Below are 18296 nucleotides of genomic sequence, written 5' to 3' on the forward strand. Positions count from 1 at the left end.
GCGTGCGACTCGTGCTCTCTGCCTGTCTGTCTGCGACTCGCGCTCTCTGTCTGTCTGTGATTCTCTCTCTCTCTCTTGTCTGTCTGTGACTCTCTCTCTCTCTCATGTCTGTCTGTGACTCTCTCTCTCTCTCATGTCTGTCTGTGACTCTCTCTCTGTTTGTCTGTGACTCTCTCTCTGTTTGTCTGTGACTCTCTCTCTGTTTGTCTGTGACTCTCTCTCTGTTTGTCTGTGACTCTCTCTCTGTTTGTCTGTGACTCTCTCTCTGTTTGTCTGTGACTCTCTCTCTGTTTGTCTGTGACTCTCTCTCTGTTTGTCTGTGACTCTCTCTCTGTTTGTCTGTGACTCTCTCTCTGTCTGTATTAAGGAGGTGCCTAGGCCTGGCTGGAAATGGGGCTTGCGCCTGATGGGGTAGAGTTGCCTATTGCCCGTGAACCTCAGCTGGCGATGCTCGACACACTAGGCAGATATTTAAAGGGGCCTCACACTCTCAGCTGTAACAGAAACACAAATCTCCACCATTTGTCCTGGCACTCCCAGAAGTGTGGAGTTAAACCTAACCAGCTCACCTTGGCCCCACAGTCTGCTCCCTTCTCCACACAGAAGCCAATGAAGACCGGGTCTGCCATCTTCACCAGGATGTTGTCTACACAGTACACATGAACAAACCGAATCCCTCGCTGGTCCATATCCTCTAGAATCTTGTTGTTAGTCAGGGCTCGGTACAGGCCACCATTTCCGTCTGTAGTACAGCAGCACAGGACACAGTTAGTGATGGGACACAGCAATTTCCTCGTCTACGGATGCTAGCCTCTCACCATTCAGAAAATAATGATTTATCTTGCTTGGTCCAAAGTGGATGATCTCAGTCATCCGAACATGAATCTCCATCTGCCACAGCTTTGCTCACTCCTTTAGCTTATGTCCTTTAGCAACTTCATGCTCCCATCTATTTCTTGTGCCTCCTACTTGAATCCTTTCATAACGTGGATATACAGATCGCTATTCCTCCATCCAAGCCACTGAAATATGGTGAAAAGTTGAGACCCCAGTACAAATACCTACCCATTAATCCCACTCCAGTCTCTTACTTCGGAACCAATTAAAAATCATGTCACAAGCTTCCCTCCAATTCTATGCATGTTCATTTTTTAATCTTGTGTGGAAGCTAATCACCCAACAGTAATGGAACTGTCACATTGCTGGAATGAGGTGGGGGGGGGGGGGCATGGGTGAGGGTGGTTTTTGGGGTCAGAAACTTTACTCTGTATCTAAACCCCATGCTGTATCTGTCCTAGGAGGGTTTGATGGGACAGTGTACAGTGAGCTTTACTCTGCATCTTATCCTTTTTTTTTTAAACCCTTTGTTTTCTTAACTTTGCATCCAACTTTAAAAAAGAAATCTAACTTTTTTGTTAGGAAGGTGGCCTTTATAGCTCAGGCCTCTTTTATTTTGAAGTGACCTTTATCCCCCAGGCCCCCATGTGCATTTTGCATAAATAACTATTTAAAAACATATAAATAAAACAAACCTCAAATTAAAGTACCATTCAGCATCTGTGATGCAATCCAGCCCCTGCGGTGCCCACCACTTGTGGAAGGCCTTAAGCGAACCAGCGCACACCACATGCTCCCTTTCCTTGGGCACTTGGGCATGAACGTAACCTCAGAAGAGGGGCAGGCAATCTGGGCGGACAGACCCCCCCGATGGCCTGCTGCCTGGACCTGTGAATTGGCACCTTGGCTAGGCCCAGGAGCAAACCAGCAAGGAGATCCTCCTCCCAGCCCATCCACCTCCGTGACAATGTTGAAAATGCTAGTCCCTTTAATTAACCAGGAGTCACTTCAGAGTTAATACAGAGCAGGTGATGACCATTGCAATTTGAGTTTGACAGCTGGGTTTTTCCCCAGTCAGGGGAGTTACTTCTTGACAGGGAGTTAGTCCAGCGGGGAAGAGTGTGAACTGTGGATTCAGAATAAAACAGTTGTGGATCACGGACTGTCTCCTGCTTCCTGGTTTTGGTGAAGGGAGACCTGCCAATTGATCATGGTAGCAGAGGATTAACTTTGACCTCTTCAAATGGGAAGATAAGGAAAAACAAGTAATTTTTTTTTTCTGACAAAAGTAAAGCTCCTGGCGGCTTTCAAGGCGCAATGGCTGAGTCACGCCACAGGCTCTCAAACTTGGATTACACACCAGTCTTTTCGGAATTGGAACCATATGAACAATGGAAGAATGAAGTGGAAATGTGGACTCGGGTCACGTCCCTAACCAAGAGGAAGCAAGGTATGGCCTTGGTTTTGTCTTTACCAGGGTAAAGCAAGATTAACAATCAAGTATTTTCAGAACTGGATGTTACTGACTTAGATACCGAAGAGGGATTGCCGATTCTAATACAATTTATGGACAAGATTGACAAAAAAGATGATTTGTTGGAAGCCTATGAGGCATGGTCGATTTTTGATAAATTTAAGATGGACAATCAGTCCAGAAGAATATGTCATGGAATTTGACAGGTTATATAAAAGACTTAAAAAATTCAATCTAGAAATTCCGGAGTCTGTGCTTGCATTCAAATTGTTAGATTGTGCACAAATCTCACATATGGATAGACTTTTGGTTTTGACAGGTTTCAATTTCATGGTAAAGATTTTTTTTTGAGCAAATGACTGCTGCCCTAAAGAAATTTTTGGGGAGGCAACCCTTTACAGCTAACTTCATGTCATAAATTTGAAATTCTGCAGTGATACAGAGAATGGAAGACTCCTTGATTACTGACTCTCAAAATCCGACGGGGGCCTAGTCGCAGGCCCTTGTACAAACAGGGAGTTGTTGAAAGATGTTCTGAGGTGGGTCGTACTTTTTATAGATTTGTGAATCAAAACAAAGTGCAAGATTGGAATGGTAACCGAAAGTGAATGAATCCTAGAAATGCACGGGGAATGATTAATAGGTGTTTTTGGTGTGAGTCTAAGTATCACTACGCAAGGAATTGTCCAAATATCAGGAATCAAAGTAAGTCATGAAACGGACGATTCTGACGATGAATATGATAAGAATGAATGGCTTGAAGGTATTGTATTAGCGACCGAAAATGTAAGTCGGGCCATGAGCATCTTGGTTGCCGATTCATTCAACTGTGCAGTATTAGATCGTGGCTGTAACTCAACAATGTGTGGAGTCGATTTGGCTAAACTGTTACTTGGAAACCCTTGACAAGACAGATAAAAGGAAAGTTAAAGAATATGAAAGCACGATCTGCTTTAGGGCCAGGGACGATAATACATCAGCGTCTTTGAAGAGTGGTCCTCCCATGTGAAATAGCAGGAATGCATCATTTCATCATCACTGGTGTGGTTCAGAGTGACATACCGTTATTGCTAAGTATATCTTCGATGAAAAAAGCGAAGATGAGATTGGACACAGAGAATGACAAAGCATTTGTCTTTGGTGAAGCTGTAAATTTGCAATTCACTGGATCAGGACATTATTGTATTCTGTTGAGGAAACCGAGTGTTTCCTGACAAGAAGTTCAAGAAGTATTATTGACCTCTGGAGACAAGAGTCTGCCTAAGAAGAGGAGGATTATCTGGAAGTGCACAGACAATTTGCCCATCCTCCATCACAAAAGTTAAAGTTACTGCTGAAGGATGCTGGAGTTGTGGATAAAGAATATGAATCCCTTGTTGAACAGATCACATCTCAATGTGACATGTGTATTAAATATCAGAAGACACCACTGCGCTCGTTTGCAATTCCCGTTAGCCCGGGAATTTAATGAAGTGGTGGCTATGGACCTGAAAGCATGGGACAAGGATTGAAGTATTTATCTCTTACATTTTGTAGATATGGCAACTAGGTTCAGCAAATCTACACTATTAAACAACAAGGACAAACAGACGATAGTGGATATAGTTATGGAAAAGTGGGTTGGTATGGGCCTTGGCACGCCAACAACATTTCTAAGATGACGGAGGGGAATTTGCAAATGACGAGTTTAGGGACATGTGTGAGAACTTAAATATTGCAGTTATGAACACTGCTGCAGAAAGTCGATTCAGCAATGGCTCATGTGAAAGAAATCATGCGATAGTTGATGAAATGTTACACAAGATATTAGCGGATCAAGCAAACTGCAAGCTGCAAACAGCTCTGGCATGGGCAGTATATGCAAAAAATTCTTGAAAAATGATGAGGGCGGGGTGGGAGGGGTATAGCCCATACCAATTGGTGTACGGCCGTAATCCAAAATTACCTTCCATACCATGTGATGATCCTCCAGTTCTAGAGGGTAGGGCTATTAGCTCTACTTTCTCCGCCCACCTAAAAGCGCTACATGCCGACAGGAAAGCGTTTATCAAAGCTGAAGCTTCAGAAAGCATTTTGATAGCGCATAAGACAGTCTGGGGAAGACTTTAGTTCTGGCGACCTTGTTTATTATAAGGCAGAAGGGCATAGGCAATGGAGAGCTCCGGGAAAAATTATAGGACGTGACGGGAAAACTCTAATTGTACACATGGAAATCAGACCATAAAAGCACATTCTTCACAAGTAATAGGGATGCATTATGAATTTTCAGACACTGAGAATGTGGGAGAAGGTGATGATCATGAGGCATCTTGTACATCGCATACCCATGAATTCTGTGATTTTGAGCTGGAGGGGCAGGATCTGCGAGCTCAAGAAAGATATACCAATACACGTACTGATCATGAAGAACAAGAAAAAGCAATCTCATCCAGGGATCGTTTGCCTAAAGTAGGTGCACCGGCCAGAAGGGTCAGATAACTGGAGGGAGGCTACGATAGTTGGACGAGCAGGTAAGTGTAGGGCAAATACAAAAATTGGTTAAATGTCCAAGAAGAGGGACAGGAAGTGAAGGTTATGGATTGGCAGAAGGGAGTTCAAGAATGGAGAGCAAGAAAACATAGCTCAAGTTCGAGTAATTATTCAGGTGATACGTCTGGGAGGAGGAAAAGATTGCGTACGGTTGGAGAGGACTTCTAATAGACATTCTGATAGGAGTCCAGAGAGACCTCAACAAGTGAGAAGAGCCCACAGCCTGACGAGATGACGGTGTAGCATGGATAGTACAGGGCCTTCTTAGAAAAAGGACAGAAGCAGAAGTCCTCGTGATCGAGAGGTATTTGTAGCCGCTAACAGATTAGAAGGTAGGGCGATAAGAGAGGCTAAACTAAGAGAGTTAGAAAGTTGGAAAGAATTTGGGATACTTTACGAGGTTGCGGATAGAGGCCAACCTGTTCTATCACACAGATGGATCTGTACAGAAAAGGTACTACCAGATGGGACCTAATAAGCCCTATGTTGGTGGCCAGAGGTTTTGAGGAGTGCTTGGGGGATAAAGATATCAGGGTAGACCCTCCCACAGCGGGAAAGGTGATTTTGAGAGTCCTTTTGGCCATTTTAGCAACCTATTCCTGGAGGTGTAAGTCCATAGATATCAAAGATGCTTTCCTTCAGGATGACCTGCTTCAGAGGGAAGTGTTTCTCCAGCCTCCGAAGGAAGCATCAGACATCGAAGGGAAGCTCTGGAAGTTGATTAACTGTGTTTACGGGTTGAATGATGCTTCCTGGGTATGGTATTTTTTAGTGAGGGCAGTTCTGTTACAGTAAGTGTGTTCACAACTGAAGGTGGATCCTGCAATGTTTCATTGGCACTATATTGGAAAACTTTCGGGTATCTTTATGATGCACGTGGTCGATTTTTTTGGGGTCGCAGTAATGAGTCTGAAAAAGAATGTTATTCATCGAATTAGGAAAGAATTTAAAATTGGCTGTCAAGCTTCTGGGGCTTTTAAATAGGTGGGTTTGGAGATAAAGTAGGTTGAGTCAGATGTAATTTTACATCAACATTCTTACTTGGAAAATGTCAATCCCATCACAATTGGTCGCACCAGATCTGGGCAGAAAGATGAGGCTGCTTCCAAGGATGAAATGGAACAGCTGAAGAGTCTTGTCGGACAGTTCAATTGGTTAGCCACACAGATAAGACCAGATGCGCATTTTGATCTGCTAGAAATTAGTCTTGTGATGAAAAATCCAAAGGTTGAGGACATCTTGAGAGCAAACAAAACTTCAAAAAAAATTAAAAACAGAGAAGTGTATGCTGAAATTCCCAGCTTTGGGTGATACCAAAAATATGAAATTAATAATTTTTAGTGATGCCTCGCATGCAAACCTTAGTGATAGATTTTCCAGTGCAGGAGGTTTTGTGATATTCCTTGTGCGAGAGGAAGATAAGAAGAGTGGTGAAGAGCACACCAGCTGCTGAAACTCTTGCACTTGTTGATGCTGTTGCCATGGAGTTCTATTTGTCCAAGATCTTGGAAGGAATGTTATATAAAAAAAAAAAGAGACTGAAAGGACAATATCAATAGAATGTTACATAGATAATCGATCTCTGTGGGATAATGTACATTCTACAAAAAGCATAAATGAAAAAAGGCTGAGGATAGACATAGCCAGTTTAAAGCAAATGTTGGAGAGGAACGAAATCTCTAAGCTAAGGTGGGTAAATACTAGTCATCAACTATTGGACTGTCTCACTAAATATGTTTTTTTTCTTAAAAAGAAAGGGAATCTGACAATGTTGAAAATACTGGTCCCTTTAATTAACCACGACTTACTTCAGAGTTAATCGAGAGCAGGTGATGCCCATTGCAGCTTGTATTTAAGGGCTGGGTTTTTCCCCAGTCAGGGAAGTTACTTCTGGACAGGGAGTTAGTCCAGTGGGGAAGAGTGGAAGCTGGAAATTGTACTGAACTGTGGATTCAGAATAAAAGAGTGTGGATCACAGACTGTCTCCTACTTCCTGGTTTGGGTGAATGGATATCTTCCAATTGATCATTCCGCACCGGGTGCCCAAAGATCAAGAATGTGAGGCTGAGGTGCAGCCAAAACTTGACGAGCAGCCCTCGAAAACACTCAGAGGGGCTGCAACCTCGCACAATCCATAGAAACATGGAATATGGACTTGTCCAGGCCGCTGAAATTACAGGAGGCCTGGGAGTCTGTGAACCTACTTAAAAGTCTATTGCACGAGACTGCCCTGTGCAGCCCTCTCCACTCCAGGTCCCTGATATAAAGGGGGAGGATTCCCGCATAGAGAGACCTCCACCGGGGTTTCCCCTTGCTGCCAGATGGCAGCACGGCATGTCCAGGTGGCAGATAGGGGTGAGGAAGTGGAGTGTGTGCAGGAGCAGCTCATACAGGAAACCTCTCCGTGCAATGTGGAATGGCATGAGGGCATTTCTGACAGGCATCTCAGGTTGTGTGGGACCGGCTCCTGAGGAGGGTTTTGGGGTCTGCGTCTGATGAACAGTTCTGGCCGAGCCAGCCCCACCCAGTGTCAGAGCCCTCTCCTCCACTGGTAGGGGTGCACCCTGACTGGAGGCGACCACGTTCCAGACTTTGAATAGATCCCAATAAAAGACAGGCATCTCCCTCAGAGAGGCACGGCTAACGGTTGCCGCTGGGAGCTGTGTGTCGCCTTGAAGGCAGTACCCCAGCGGAAAAAAATATGTTGCCAGTGCACACTGCCCTCCTCTATCGGGAGACTCAGGACTGCGCCAGAGACCCAGTGTTTCTTCGTGCCCCAAAGAAAGCAACAAGCTTCGTCTGGATCCCAGAAGACATGGATGTGAGTCTTACCCACAATCCACCATCACCTCAAAGAGGGGAAGACCCCTGCTTCCTTCTCCAGTCGGCCCAGAATCAACGGAACAAATCCTGGAATCGCTCGTCCTCCAGCAAACGGTTGTTGAAGTGCCAGTACGCAGACCCCATCTGCATGCGGAGCGGAATGAGCTCTGCCCACACCAGGTAGTGGTCCAAGCACGGCACCAGCCATATGAAGGCCACTGAGGCACAGGCGACATATGCCTGCAAAACATAGAGGTGGTCAATTCGGGACCCTCCTCCTCCAGGTGAAGGCACTAGAGTCGGGATGGAGATTCCGCCTGACGTCCACCAAGTCAAGGGAACTGATCAGTTCCCTCAACTGCTTCACTGATGTTTGGCTACACTGGGGACCAGAGAAAGCCCGCACCACGAGGGCGCAGTTGAAATCCAACACCCACCCCACCCACCCTCCGCCTCCAGAGGATGATGCACTCACTGCTATAGATGGAGCTCAAGAGAGTAGACATTTCTTTTCAGAAGCGCGCTTGTAATGCGCCGTGCCTGGGCGTATACACGTTCACAAAGTGGAGCTGCGTGCCACCCAAGCAAACGGCGATGTGGAGTAAATGGCCTGGCACAAGCTCCTTGACACAAGTTTGCCAACTGAAAAGTCGGGGCCAACAAGATAGCTACCCCACCTTAAATAGGGTTGAGGTGACTCATGTAGTCCCCACCCTGCCATTCGAGGAGCCAGGGAACTCGGGAGGAGGCACGAGGATGTCCACTGCCTCACTGGCGATGCATTCAATATCATCTTCCGTGCCCCACACCAAGTACCCATCCTCCTCTGGATAGTCACTGCTAGTGGCTAACACACCGACAATACACTGTGGGGCGGATCCCGGCCCCGTGCCAGCTGGTCCCGCCTCCCTCACGATCTGACCCCCAGGATCAATGGCGGAGGAGTCTCTGCTGGTCTCCACTGGAAACTGGGCTCATAGGTGCCAGCGGTTCAGGACCACCCACCCCCAACACCCCCACAAATCTGCCCCCGGGCTAGTGAGCGGCTTAGGGTGATGGTTGTTCCTGACTCCGGAAATCCAGCTGGAGGCGGAGAGAGGAGGCCATCTCCAACCCCGCTAGTCCCCACAGGGTCAGCAGATAGGACACTAATTATGGTATGCAAATTGAACTCTGGGTCGGGAACGTTCCGGACGGCTGCAACAGGCAGCTGGGAGTGTTGACCCCCACAGTCCCGCCCCCACCCCCACCCAGAAAGCCGCTGGAAAACCCCAAATCTGTCCGAAGTTGGGAAACCGCAGTTCCCACTCCTTGCACCTATCAGCTGTGAAACTGACAGCGCAATGTTTTAAAAAGCCGTCTGAAAGAAGTCGACAATGCAAAACTTCTCACCTCTGAGATGCATCCGTGGGCCGGATGGAAACCTTTGGCAGGCAGGATCCTCGTCCGCAAGCCTTATGTTGGAAAACCCTGGTGTAGAGGGAGCTTTACTGTTTCTAACCCATGCTGCAGTTGCCCTGGCAGTGCTAGGTACCCAAAGTGAGAACTGCTCTATTCTGTAGCACTGACATCATGAGCAGGGCCACCATTTGACTATAGCTGAAGCAGCCAAATTCCAGTTTCGTACAGTAGGCCTCTCGCCTGCACTACCTTGCATGATTCCATCCATTTTTCTGAGAAAGAGCATTCTTGCTAATACTCGATGGGCAGAATGGCCACCCTTCTGTGTTATAACAACTCTATAATGTGGTAGGGAATTAGAGGCACAGGATCTGTAATGGAGCAGTAATTTGAGACATGGCTGCAGTAAAGGCACCACAATGGGCATCAGTACCTTGGGAATTGGTGGGAGAGGGGAGGAGGAACTAAGTCAGTGACAGCTCACACTGCTGATCACAATACTAAATTGCAGAGAATGCCAGGTGATCAAGTGGTGCTGGGATCCATCCCCTGCTTATACCTGAACGGCCACATGGGTGAGGTAATGACGGTTGGGCCCAGAGAGAGAGAATTAAAATTATTTTAAAACAAGTGCACCAACCTGGAGCCATGGCAATCCTTCCCTTCTGTTCTAGAATTATCTTCCCATTGAAGTCAACAGCCGGAAGCATCTGCTGTTCAAACATGACAATGTTGCACGGGGCCAGACCGAAGTAATTGTGCTGGACGAAAAATTTCTTTGTGGGTTCCAACGTGAATTCACTAGTCATAATGTACCTAGAAGATGCCGAGGGAAGTCAGTGGCGATACAACAACCTGCCGCAGGCTGTCTCAAGGTAACTGTGCTGTAATGGTGTATGCATGTGTGTATATATATGTATGTATGTATGTATATAAAAAAAACACACACACAGTAACCGCCCTCTACTGCTATCCAGACACACACACACACACAATAACCGTCCTCTACTGCTATCCAGACACACTTGCAGAGTAACTGCCCTTGACTGACTGACTGACTGACTGACTGACTGACTGACTGACTGACTGACTGACTGACTGACTGACTCACTGACTGACTGACTGACTGACTCACTGACTGACTGACTCACTGACTCACTGACTCACTGACTCACTGACTCACTGACTCACTGACTGACTGACTCACTGACTGACTGACTGACTGACTGACTGACTGACTGACTGACTGACTGACTGACTGACTGACTGACTGACTGACTGACTGACTGACTGACTGACTGACTGACTGACTGACTGACTGACTGACTGACTGACTGACTGACTGACTCACTCACTCACTCACTCACTCACTCACTCACTCACTCACTCACTCACTCACTCACTCACTCACTCACTCACTCACTCACTCACTCACTCACTCACTCACTCACTCACTCACTCACTCACTCACTCACTCACTCACTCACTCACTCACTCACTCACTCACTCACTCACTCACTCACTCACTCACTCACTCACTCACTCACACACACACACACACACACACACACACACACACACACACACACACACACACACACACACACACACACACACAGTAGCTGTCCTATGTGACACATACTCACCAAGGAACTATACATTTTCTGCCGAGTCTTTCCGTAGCCAGCTGCTGTACTTTGCGAATGCGCTCAGCCTGGATTTGGTAAAGGGTTTTCCTGCTCGGCAGTCCAACATCATACATGCCCTTTGGGTAAGGCACGCCCAGCCGGGTACCCTGTCCTCCAGCCAAGAGGAGCACAGCCACCTTGTCTTGGGAGATCTCATGGAAACCTGGAACAGAAGGATAAGACCTTTACCAGCAGCTAAGCAGACAACCATACTTGCAGCCTGGGTATCCCAAATTCATAGAACAACCACTGCCCACGCTGGATATCCCCCCAGTGTTATACAGTGGCAGATCGGTACCTAAGGGTATTGTAAACCAGTCTTATACAGTGACAAACCAGTATTGTACCCCTGTTATATTGAGACAGACCTGTAACCACCAGTTCTCTACCCCAGTATTATACAGTGACAGGTTGTTGTATCGCCACTGACTTCCCTCGGCATCTTCTAGCTACATTATGACTAGTGAATTCACGTTGGAACCCACCAGCACTGTACCTCAGAATTACACAGTCTCAGACTTGTACCCACCAGTACTGTACCGTGTTATACAGAGACAGACCAGTACTGTACCCACCAGTACTGTACCCGTGTTATACAGCGACAGACCTGTACCACCAGTACTGTACCAGTGTTATACTGTGACAGACCTGTACCACCAGTACTGTACCAGTGTTATACTGTGACAGACCTGTACCACCAGTACTGTACCAGTGTTATACTGTGACAGACCTGTACCACCAGTACTGTACCCCAATGTTATATAGTGACAGACCTGTACCAAGCAGTACTGTACTCATGATTTACAGTGGCTGAATTGTGACCACCAGCACTGAACGCGTGTTAAGCAGTGACAAACTTGTACACTCCAGTACAGTGCTCCAGTGTTAGAGTGACAGACCTTTACCCACCAGCACTGCACCCGTGTCATCGAAACAGACCTGTACCCATCAGTATTGTCACCCAGTGCTATACAGTGACTTGTACCCACCAGTACTGAAAAGTACCTGTGATTTACAGTGCCAGACCTATACCCCAGTGTTATGCAGTGATAGGCCTGTACCCATAAGTACTGTACCCCTGTGTTGTACATGACAGACCTGTACCTACCAGTACTGTACTCGCCATTCAACTAGATCACGACTGATCTACGTCAATGCCATTTTCCCACACTATCCCCATATTGCTTGATATCTTTAATATCTAGAAATCTATCGATCTCTGTTCGAATATACTCAATGACTGAGCCTTCACAGCCCTCTGGGGTCGAGAATTCCAAAGATTCACCACTCTCCGAGTGAAGAAATTCCTTCTCATCTCAGTCCTAAATGACCTACCTCTTATTCTGAGGCTGCATCCTCTGGTTCTAAACCCCCCCAGCCGAGGGAAACATCCTTCCTGCATCAACCCTGTCAAGCCCTGTAAGAATTTTGTATGCTTCAATGAGATCACATTTTCATTCTTCTAAACTCTAGAGAATGAATACAGGCCCAGACTCCTCAATCTCTCCTCACAGGACAATCCCGCCATCCCAGGAATCAGTCTGATAAACCTTCATTGCACTCCCTCTATGGCAAGTATATCTTCCTTCAGTATGGAGACCAAAACTGTACACAATACTCCAGGTGTGGCCTCACCAAGGCTCTATACATTTGCAGCAAGTCTTCTTTACTCCTGTACTCAAATCCTCTTGCAATAAAGGTCAGCATACCATCTGCCTTCCTAATTGCTTGCTGCACCTTGTAAAGAAGGACACCCAGGTCCAATTGGACATCAACACTTCCCGATCTCTCACCATTTAAGAAATACTTGGCAATTCTGTTTTTCCTACCAAAGTTGATAAATTCACATTTTATTCCATCTGCCATGTTCTTGCCCACTCTCTCAGCCTGTCTAAATCCCCTTGAAGCCGCTTTGCATCCTCCTTACAACTTACAGTCCCACCTAGTTTTGTGTCATCAGCATACTTCGAAATATTACATTTGGTCCCCACATCCAAATCATTGATACTGTGAGCAACTGGGTCCCAAGCACTGATCCTTGTGGTACCCCACTAGTCACTGCCTGCCAACCTGAGAATGACCCATTTATTCTAACCAATTATGCGGGACCTTATTGAAAGCCTTCTGAAAATCTAAATACACCACATCCACTGGTTCCTCCTTACCTATTCTGCTAGTTACATCCTCAGATGAAACTCCAACAGGGTTGTCAAACATGATTTCCCTTTCATAAATCCATGTTGACTCTACCCAATCCTGCCATTATTTTTTAAGTGTCCAGTTATCACATCCTTTATAATAGATTCTAACATTTTCCCCACTAATGATGTCAGGCTAATAGGTCTGTAGTTCCCCATTTTCTCTCTCCCTCCTTTCTTAAATAGGGGGGTTCATTTGCAGGAACCGCTCCAGAATCTATAGAATTTTGGAAGATGACCACCAACGCATCCACTATCTCCGCGGTCACCTCTACGAACACTCTGGGATGTGGATGATCAAGTCCAGGGGATTTGTCAACTTTCCGACCCATTAATTTCCCCAGTACTACTTTTTAACTAATATTAATTTATTTCAGTTCCTCATTCTCACTAGTCCCTTGGTTCTCTAGTAGGTCTGGGTGGTTTTGTATTTTCCTCCGTGAAGACAGATAAAGTATTTGTTTAGTTTCTCTGTCATTTCCTTATTCCCCATTATAAATTCTCTTGTCTCTGCCTGTAGCAGGCCCACATTTGTCTTTGCTAATCTTTTCCTTTCTACATACCTATAGAAACTATTACATCTGTTTTTATGTTTCTTGCAAGCTTACTTTCATATTCTATTTTCTGCTTCTTTATTAGTTTCTCGAGTTCTTCTTTGTTGAATTTTAAAATGTTCCCAATCCTCAGCTTACTACTTTTTTTAGCAACTTTATAAGCCTCTTCCTTTGATCTAACACAATCTTTAACTTCTCTTGTTAGCTATGTTTGGATCCCTTTTCCTGCTGGGTTTTTGTGCCTCAAAGAAATGCAAAGACTTGGAACTATACTGTCATTCTTTCACTGCCACTGGGTCAAAAACCTGGAACTCCCTTGCTAACACGGTGGGTGTACCTACACTATATGGACTGCAGCAGTTCAAGAAGGCAGCAGCACGTTCTCCAAGGCAATTTGGGATGGGCAATAAATGCTGGCCTTGCCACTGACGCTCACATTCCACAAACTAATAAAACAAATCTAAGCGGGATACAAACTACTCGGGGTCAGATAGTGAACATTTAAAAGTTCATAAAAAAGTTCCGATGAAGGGTCACTGACCCGAAACGTTAACTCTGCTTCTCTTTCCACAGATGCTGCCAGACCTGCTGAGTGGTTCCAGCATTTCTTGTTTTTATTTAAAAGTTCATGACAGGTTGACAAAGCCTTTAAAAATAATTCAAAATTAGAACAGTGAAGTTGGTAAGAGAATATCTGATAGAGGGTTCAAAATAATGAAGGGTTTTGACAGGTAAATCAGAAGAAAGTATTTCCACTGGTCAATCAGTTAGTAGCTAGAGGGCATCAGTTAAGACCGTCACCAAAGGGAGAGGTTAGGAGTGCCTTTTTGCTTACACAGAAAGTTCTCAGGACATGGATCGTCCTATCAGAAGCAGTAATGGCAGCATAATTCAGAACAGATTTAAGAAGCAAGTGGATACATAATGGCATATGGGGAACAAAACTGAAATAGTCTGGGAAAAGGACAAGATCTTTCCGCAAGGCAACCCCTGTATGATGAATTGAAGGGTCAACAAAGACTTGCGGGTTGATAGGTAAATTGGCCATTGTAAATTGCCCTTGTGTAGGTAGGTGGTATGAGAATTGAGGGAAGGTGGGCTTGTAAGAGGGAAATGGGATTAATGTAGGATTAGTATAAATGGGTGGTTGATGGTTGGCGCGGACTAGTTGGGCCGAAGGGCCTCTTTTGGTGCTGTAATCTCTCTATGACTCGAACTACCATACCATGCTTTATAATAGTGGGCCAGGTGGGTGGGACTATGGGCTGGAATAGTGATGGACAATAATGGTTATGTGCTGAATGCTCAGCACTGAGGAAGTCAGCACGAGCCAAGTGGTGGTGATTATTCCTGAGTCAGCAGCCAGCCACAACTGACCTGAAAGAGACTTCATGTAATATACTGGAGCGGTGCAGCTTCCTGTTGACTCTGTCAGTCACGGGAATATCACACAGTGAACACCAAAAACTACTTCTACGACATGAAACAGCTCAGTCTGCAGGCATTGCAGAGGCCCAGTTGCCAGTTACACCCTCTCTGCGACACCCGATCATCACTGTGAAACCTCCACCCCGCTCTACCCCCACATCCTCCACCTCACCCCCACACCCCACCATCCCCCCCACACCCTCCCTCACGCCCAAACTCCCCAACCTCCCTCACCCACTCCCTCACGCCCAAACTCCCTCACCCTCCGCCTCATCCTCCCTCACGCCCAAACTCTCTCACCCCCACCCTCCCTCACGCCCAAACTCCCCAACCTCCCTCACGCCCAAAATCCCAATCCTCCCTCACCCCCACCCTTCCTCACGCCCAAACTCCCCTCACCCCCTCCCTCCGCTCCCCCATCCTCTCCCCCCATCCCTCACACCCAAACTCCCCAACCTCCCTCATCTTCCCCACAATCCCTCACACCCAAACTCCCTACCGCCCAAACTCCCAATCCTCCCTCACGCTCAAACTCCCAATCCTCCCTCACCTTCTCCCACGCCCAAACTCCCAATCCTCCCTCACCCTTTCCCATGCCCAAACTCCCAATCCTCCCTCACCCTCTCCCACGCCCAAACTTCCAATCCTCCCTCACCCTCTCCCACGCCCAAACTTCCAATCCTCCCTCACCCTCTCCTACGCCCAAACTCCCAATCCTCCCTCACCTTCTCCCACGCTCAAACTCCCAATCCTCCCTCACCCTCTCCCACGCCCAAACTTCCAATCCTCCCTCACCTTCTCCCACGCCCAAACTCCCAATCCTCCCTCACCCTCTCCCACGCCCAAACTTCCAATCCTCCCTCACCCTCTCCCACGCCCAAACTTCCAATCCTCCCTCACCTTCTCCCACGCCCAAACTCCCAATCCTCCCTCACCCTCTCCCACGCCCAAACTCCCAATCCTCCCTCACCTTCTCCCACGCCCAAACTCCCAATCCTCCCTCACCCTCTCCCACGCCCAAACTTCCAATCCTCCCTCACCTTCTCCCACGCCCAAACTCACCATTCTCCCTCACCCACTCCCTCACACCCAAACTCCCAATCCTCCCTCACCCTCTCCCACGCCCAAACTTCCAATCCTCCCTCACCTTCTCCCACGCCCAAACTCCCAATCCTCCCTCACCCTCTCCCACGCCCAAACTTCCAATCCTCCCTCACCTTCTCCCACGCCCAAACTCCCAATCCTCCCTCACCTTCTCCCACGCTCAAACTCCCAATCCTCCCTCACCCTCTCCCACGCCCAAACTTCCAATCCTCCCTCACCTTCTCCCACGCCCAAACTCACCATTCTCCCTCACCCACTCCCTCACACCCAAACTCCCAATCCTCCCTCACCCTCTCCCACGCCCAAACTTCCAATCCTCCCTCACCTTCTCCCACGCCCAAACTCCCAATCCTCCCTCACCCTCTCCCACGCCCAAACTTCCAATCCTCCCTCACCTTCTCCCACGCTCAAACTCCCAATCCTCCCTCACCCTCTCCCACGCCCAAACTTCCAATCCTCCCTCACCTTCTCCCACGCCCAAACTCACCATTCTCCCTCACCCACTCCCTCACACCCAAACTCCCAATCCTCCCTCACCCTCTCCCACGCCCAAACTTCCAATCCTCCCTCACCTTCTCCCACGCCCAAACTCACCATTCTCCCTCACCCACTCCCTCACACCCAAACTCCCAATCCTCCCTCACCCTCTCCCACGCCCAAACTTCCAATCCTCCCTCACCTTCTCCCACGCTCAAACTCCCAATCCTCCCTCACCCTCTCCCACGCCCAAACTTCCAATCCTCCCTCACCTTCTCCCACGCCCAAACTCACCATTCTCCCTCACCCACTCCCTCACACCCAAACTCCCTACCCTCCCAAACTCACCATCCTCCCCCACAATCCCTCACACCCACTCTGCGCCCCCTCTCTCCCCGATCCCCTCCTCACCGCGCTCCTGCCATCTCCTCAGCGTCTCGGCCTCTGTCCGTAGGGCGCTGCCGATCACCTCCTCAGGCAGGGGCTCCATATGGCGGATTAGCGGTGCCTGGCTGGGGGTCCGTGCCCGGATTGCCGAGTCGCAGTGAGCCCGCAGCTCCCCCGGCTCCAGCTGGTATAAAACAGCCTCCAACGCCCGCCGCTCCTCGGCGGTCAGCTGCTCCCAAAACCGCAACACCTCAGGCTGCCCGGCCGCCACCAGCCGCTCCGTCAACGCCTTCAACATCACAACTCCAGGTAGAACAACACATACACCTTCGGCAAAGCAGCACACAGGGGACTGGGCCTGCAGGCTGGTGCAACCCTAGCAACGGGGGGACAGCCTGCACCATGGGCGGGATCTGAGCTAGGAGGTTAGTGGGCGTGACCTGCTGTTGGAGGTGTTCCGATGGGCGGGGCCTGATGTTGGAGGCGTTCCAGTGGGCGGGCCTAGTGTTGGAGGTGTTCTGGGGGCGGGGCCTTGCGTTGGAGGTGTTTTCAGAGTGGAGTTTGGTGTTGGAGGTGCTCTGGTGGGCGGGGCCTAGTGATGGAGGTGCTTTAGTGGGCGTGGCCTTGTGTTGGAGGTGTTTCCAGTGGGTGGGGCCTGGTGTTGGAGGCGATCTGGGGGCGGGGCCTAGTGTTGGAGGTGTTTCCAGTGGGCGTGGCCTTGTGTTGGAGGTGTTTCCAGTGGGCGTGGCCTTGTGTTGAAGGTGTTCTGGGAGCGGGGCCTGGTGTTGGAGGTGTTCCAGTGGGCAGGCCTGCTGTTGGAGGTGTTCTGGGGGTGGGGCCTTGCGTTGGAGGTGTTTTCAGAGTGGGGTTTGGTGTTGGAGGTGCTCCGGTGGGCGGGACCTAGTGATGGAGGTGCTTTAGTGGGCGTGGCCTTGTGTTGGAGGTGTTTCCAGTGGGCGTGGCCTTGTGTTGGAGGTGTTCCAGTGGGCGGGCCTGCTGTTGGAGCTGTTCTGGGGGTGGGGCCTTGTGTTGGAGGTGTTTTCAGAGTGGGGTTTGGTGTTGGAGGTGCTCTGGTGGGCGGGGCCTAGTGATGGAGGTGCTTTAGTGGGCGTGGCCTTGTGTTGGAGGTGTTTCCAGTGGGCGTGGCCTTGTGTTGAAGGTGTTCTGGGAGCGGGGCCTGGTGTTGGAGGTGTTCCAGTGGGCAGGCCTGCTGTTGGAGGTGTTCTGGGGGCGGGGCCTTGCGTTGGAGGTGTTTTGAGAGCCGGGTTTGGTGTTGGAGGTGCTCCGGTGGGCGTACCCTGGTGTTGGAGGTGTTTCCAGTGGGCGTGGCCTTGTGTTGGAGGTGTTTCCAGTGGGCGTGGCCTTGTGTTGAAGGTGTTCTGGGAGCGGGGCCTGG

The 18296-nt window shown here is 48.6% G+C and overlaps 1 protein-coding gene across 1 annotated transcript; it reads right to left on the minus strand.

The window, feature by feature from the left end:
- Nucleotides 1-467: 467 nt before the first annotated feature.
- LOC137363993 (UDP-N-acetylhexosamine pyrophosphorylase-like protein 1) lies at nt 468-17338 on the minus strand. Its single transcript, XM_068027488.1, has 4 exons — nt 16925-17338; nt 10711-10915; nt 9705-9880; nt 468-742 (listed from the first exon to the last, which is right to left on the minus strand). Exons 1-4 carry the CDS (start codon nt 17196-17198, stop codon nt 483-485), a joined length of 915 nt encoding a protein of 304 aa, XP_067883589.1. The 5' UTR covers nt 17199-17338; the 3' UTR covers nt 468-482.
- Nucleotides 17339-18296: the final 958 nt, after the last annotated feature.

Source organism: Heterodontus francisci, unplaced genomic scaffold (genome assembly GCF_036365525.1).
Source record: "Heterodontus francisci isolate sHetFra1 unplaced genomic scaffold, sHetFra1.hap1 HAP1_SCAFFOLD_674, whole genome shotgun sequence".
NCBI lineage: Eukaryota > Metazoa > Chordata > Chondrichthyes > Heterodontiformes > Heterodontidae > Heterodontus > Heterodontus francisci.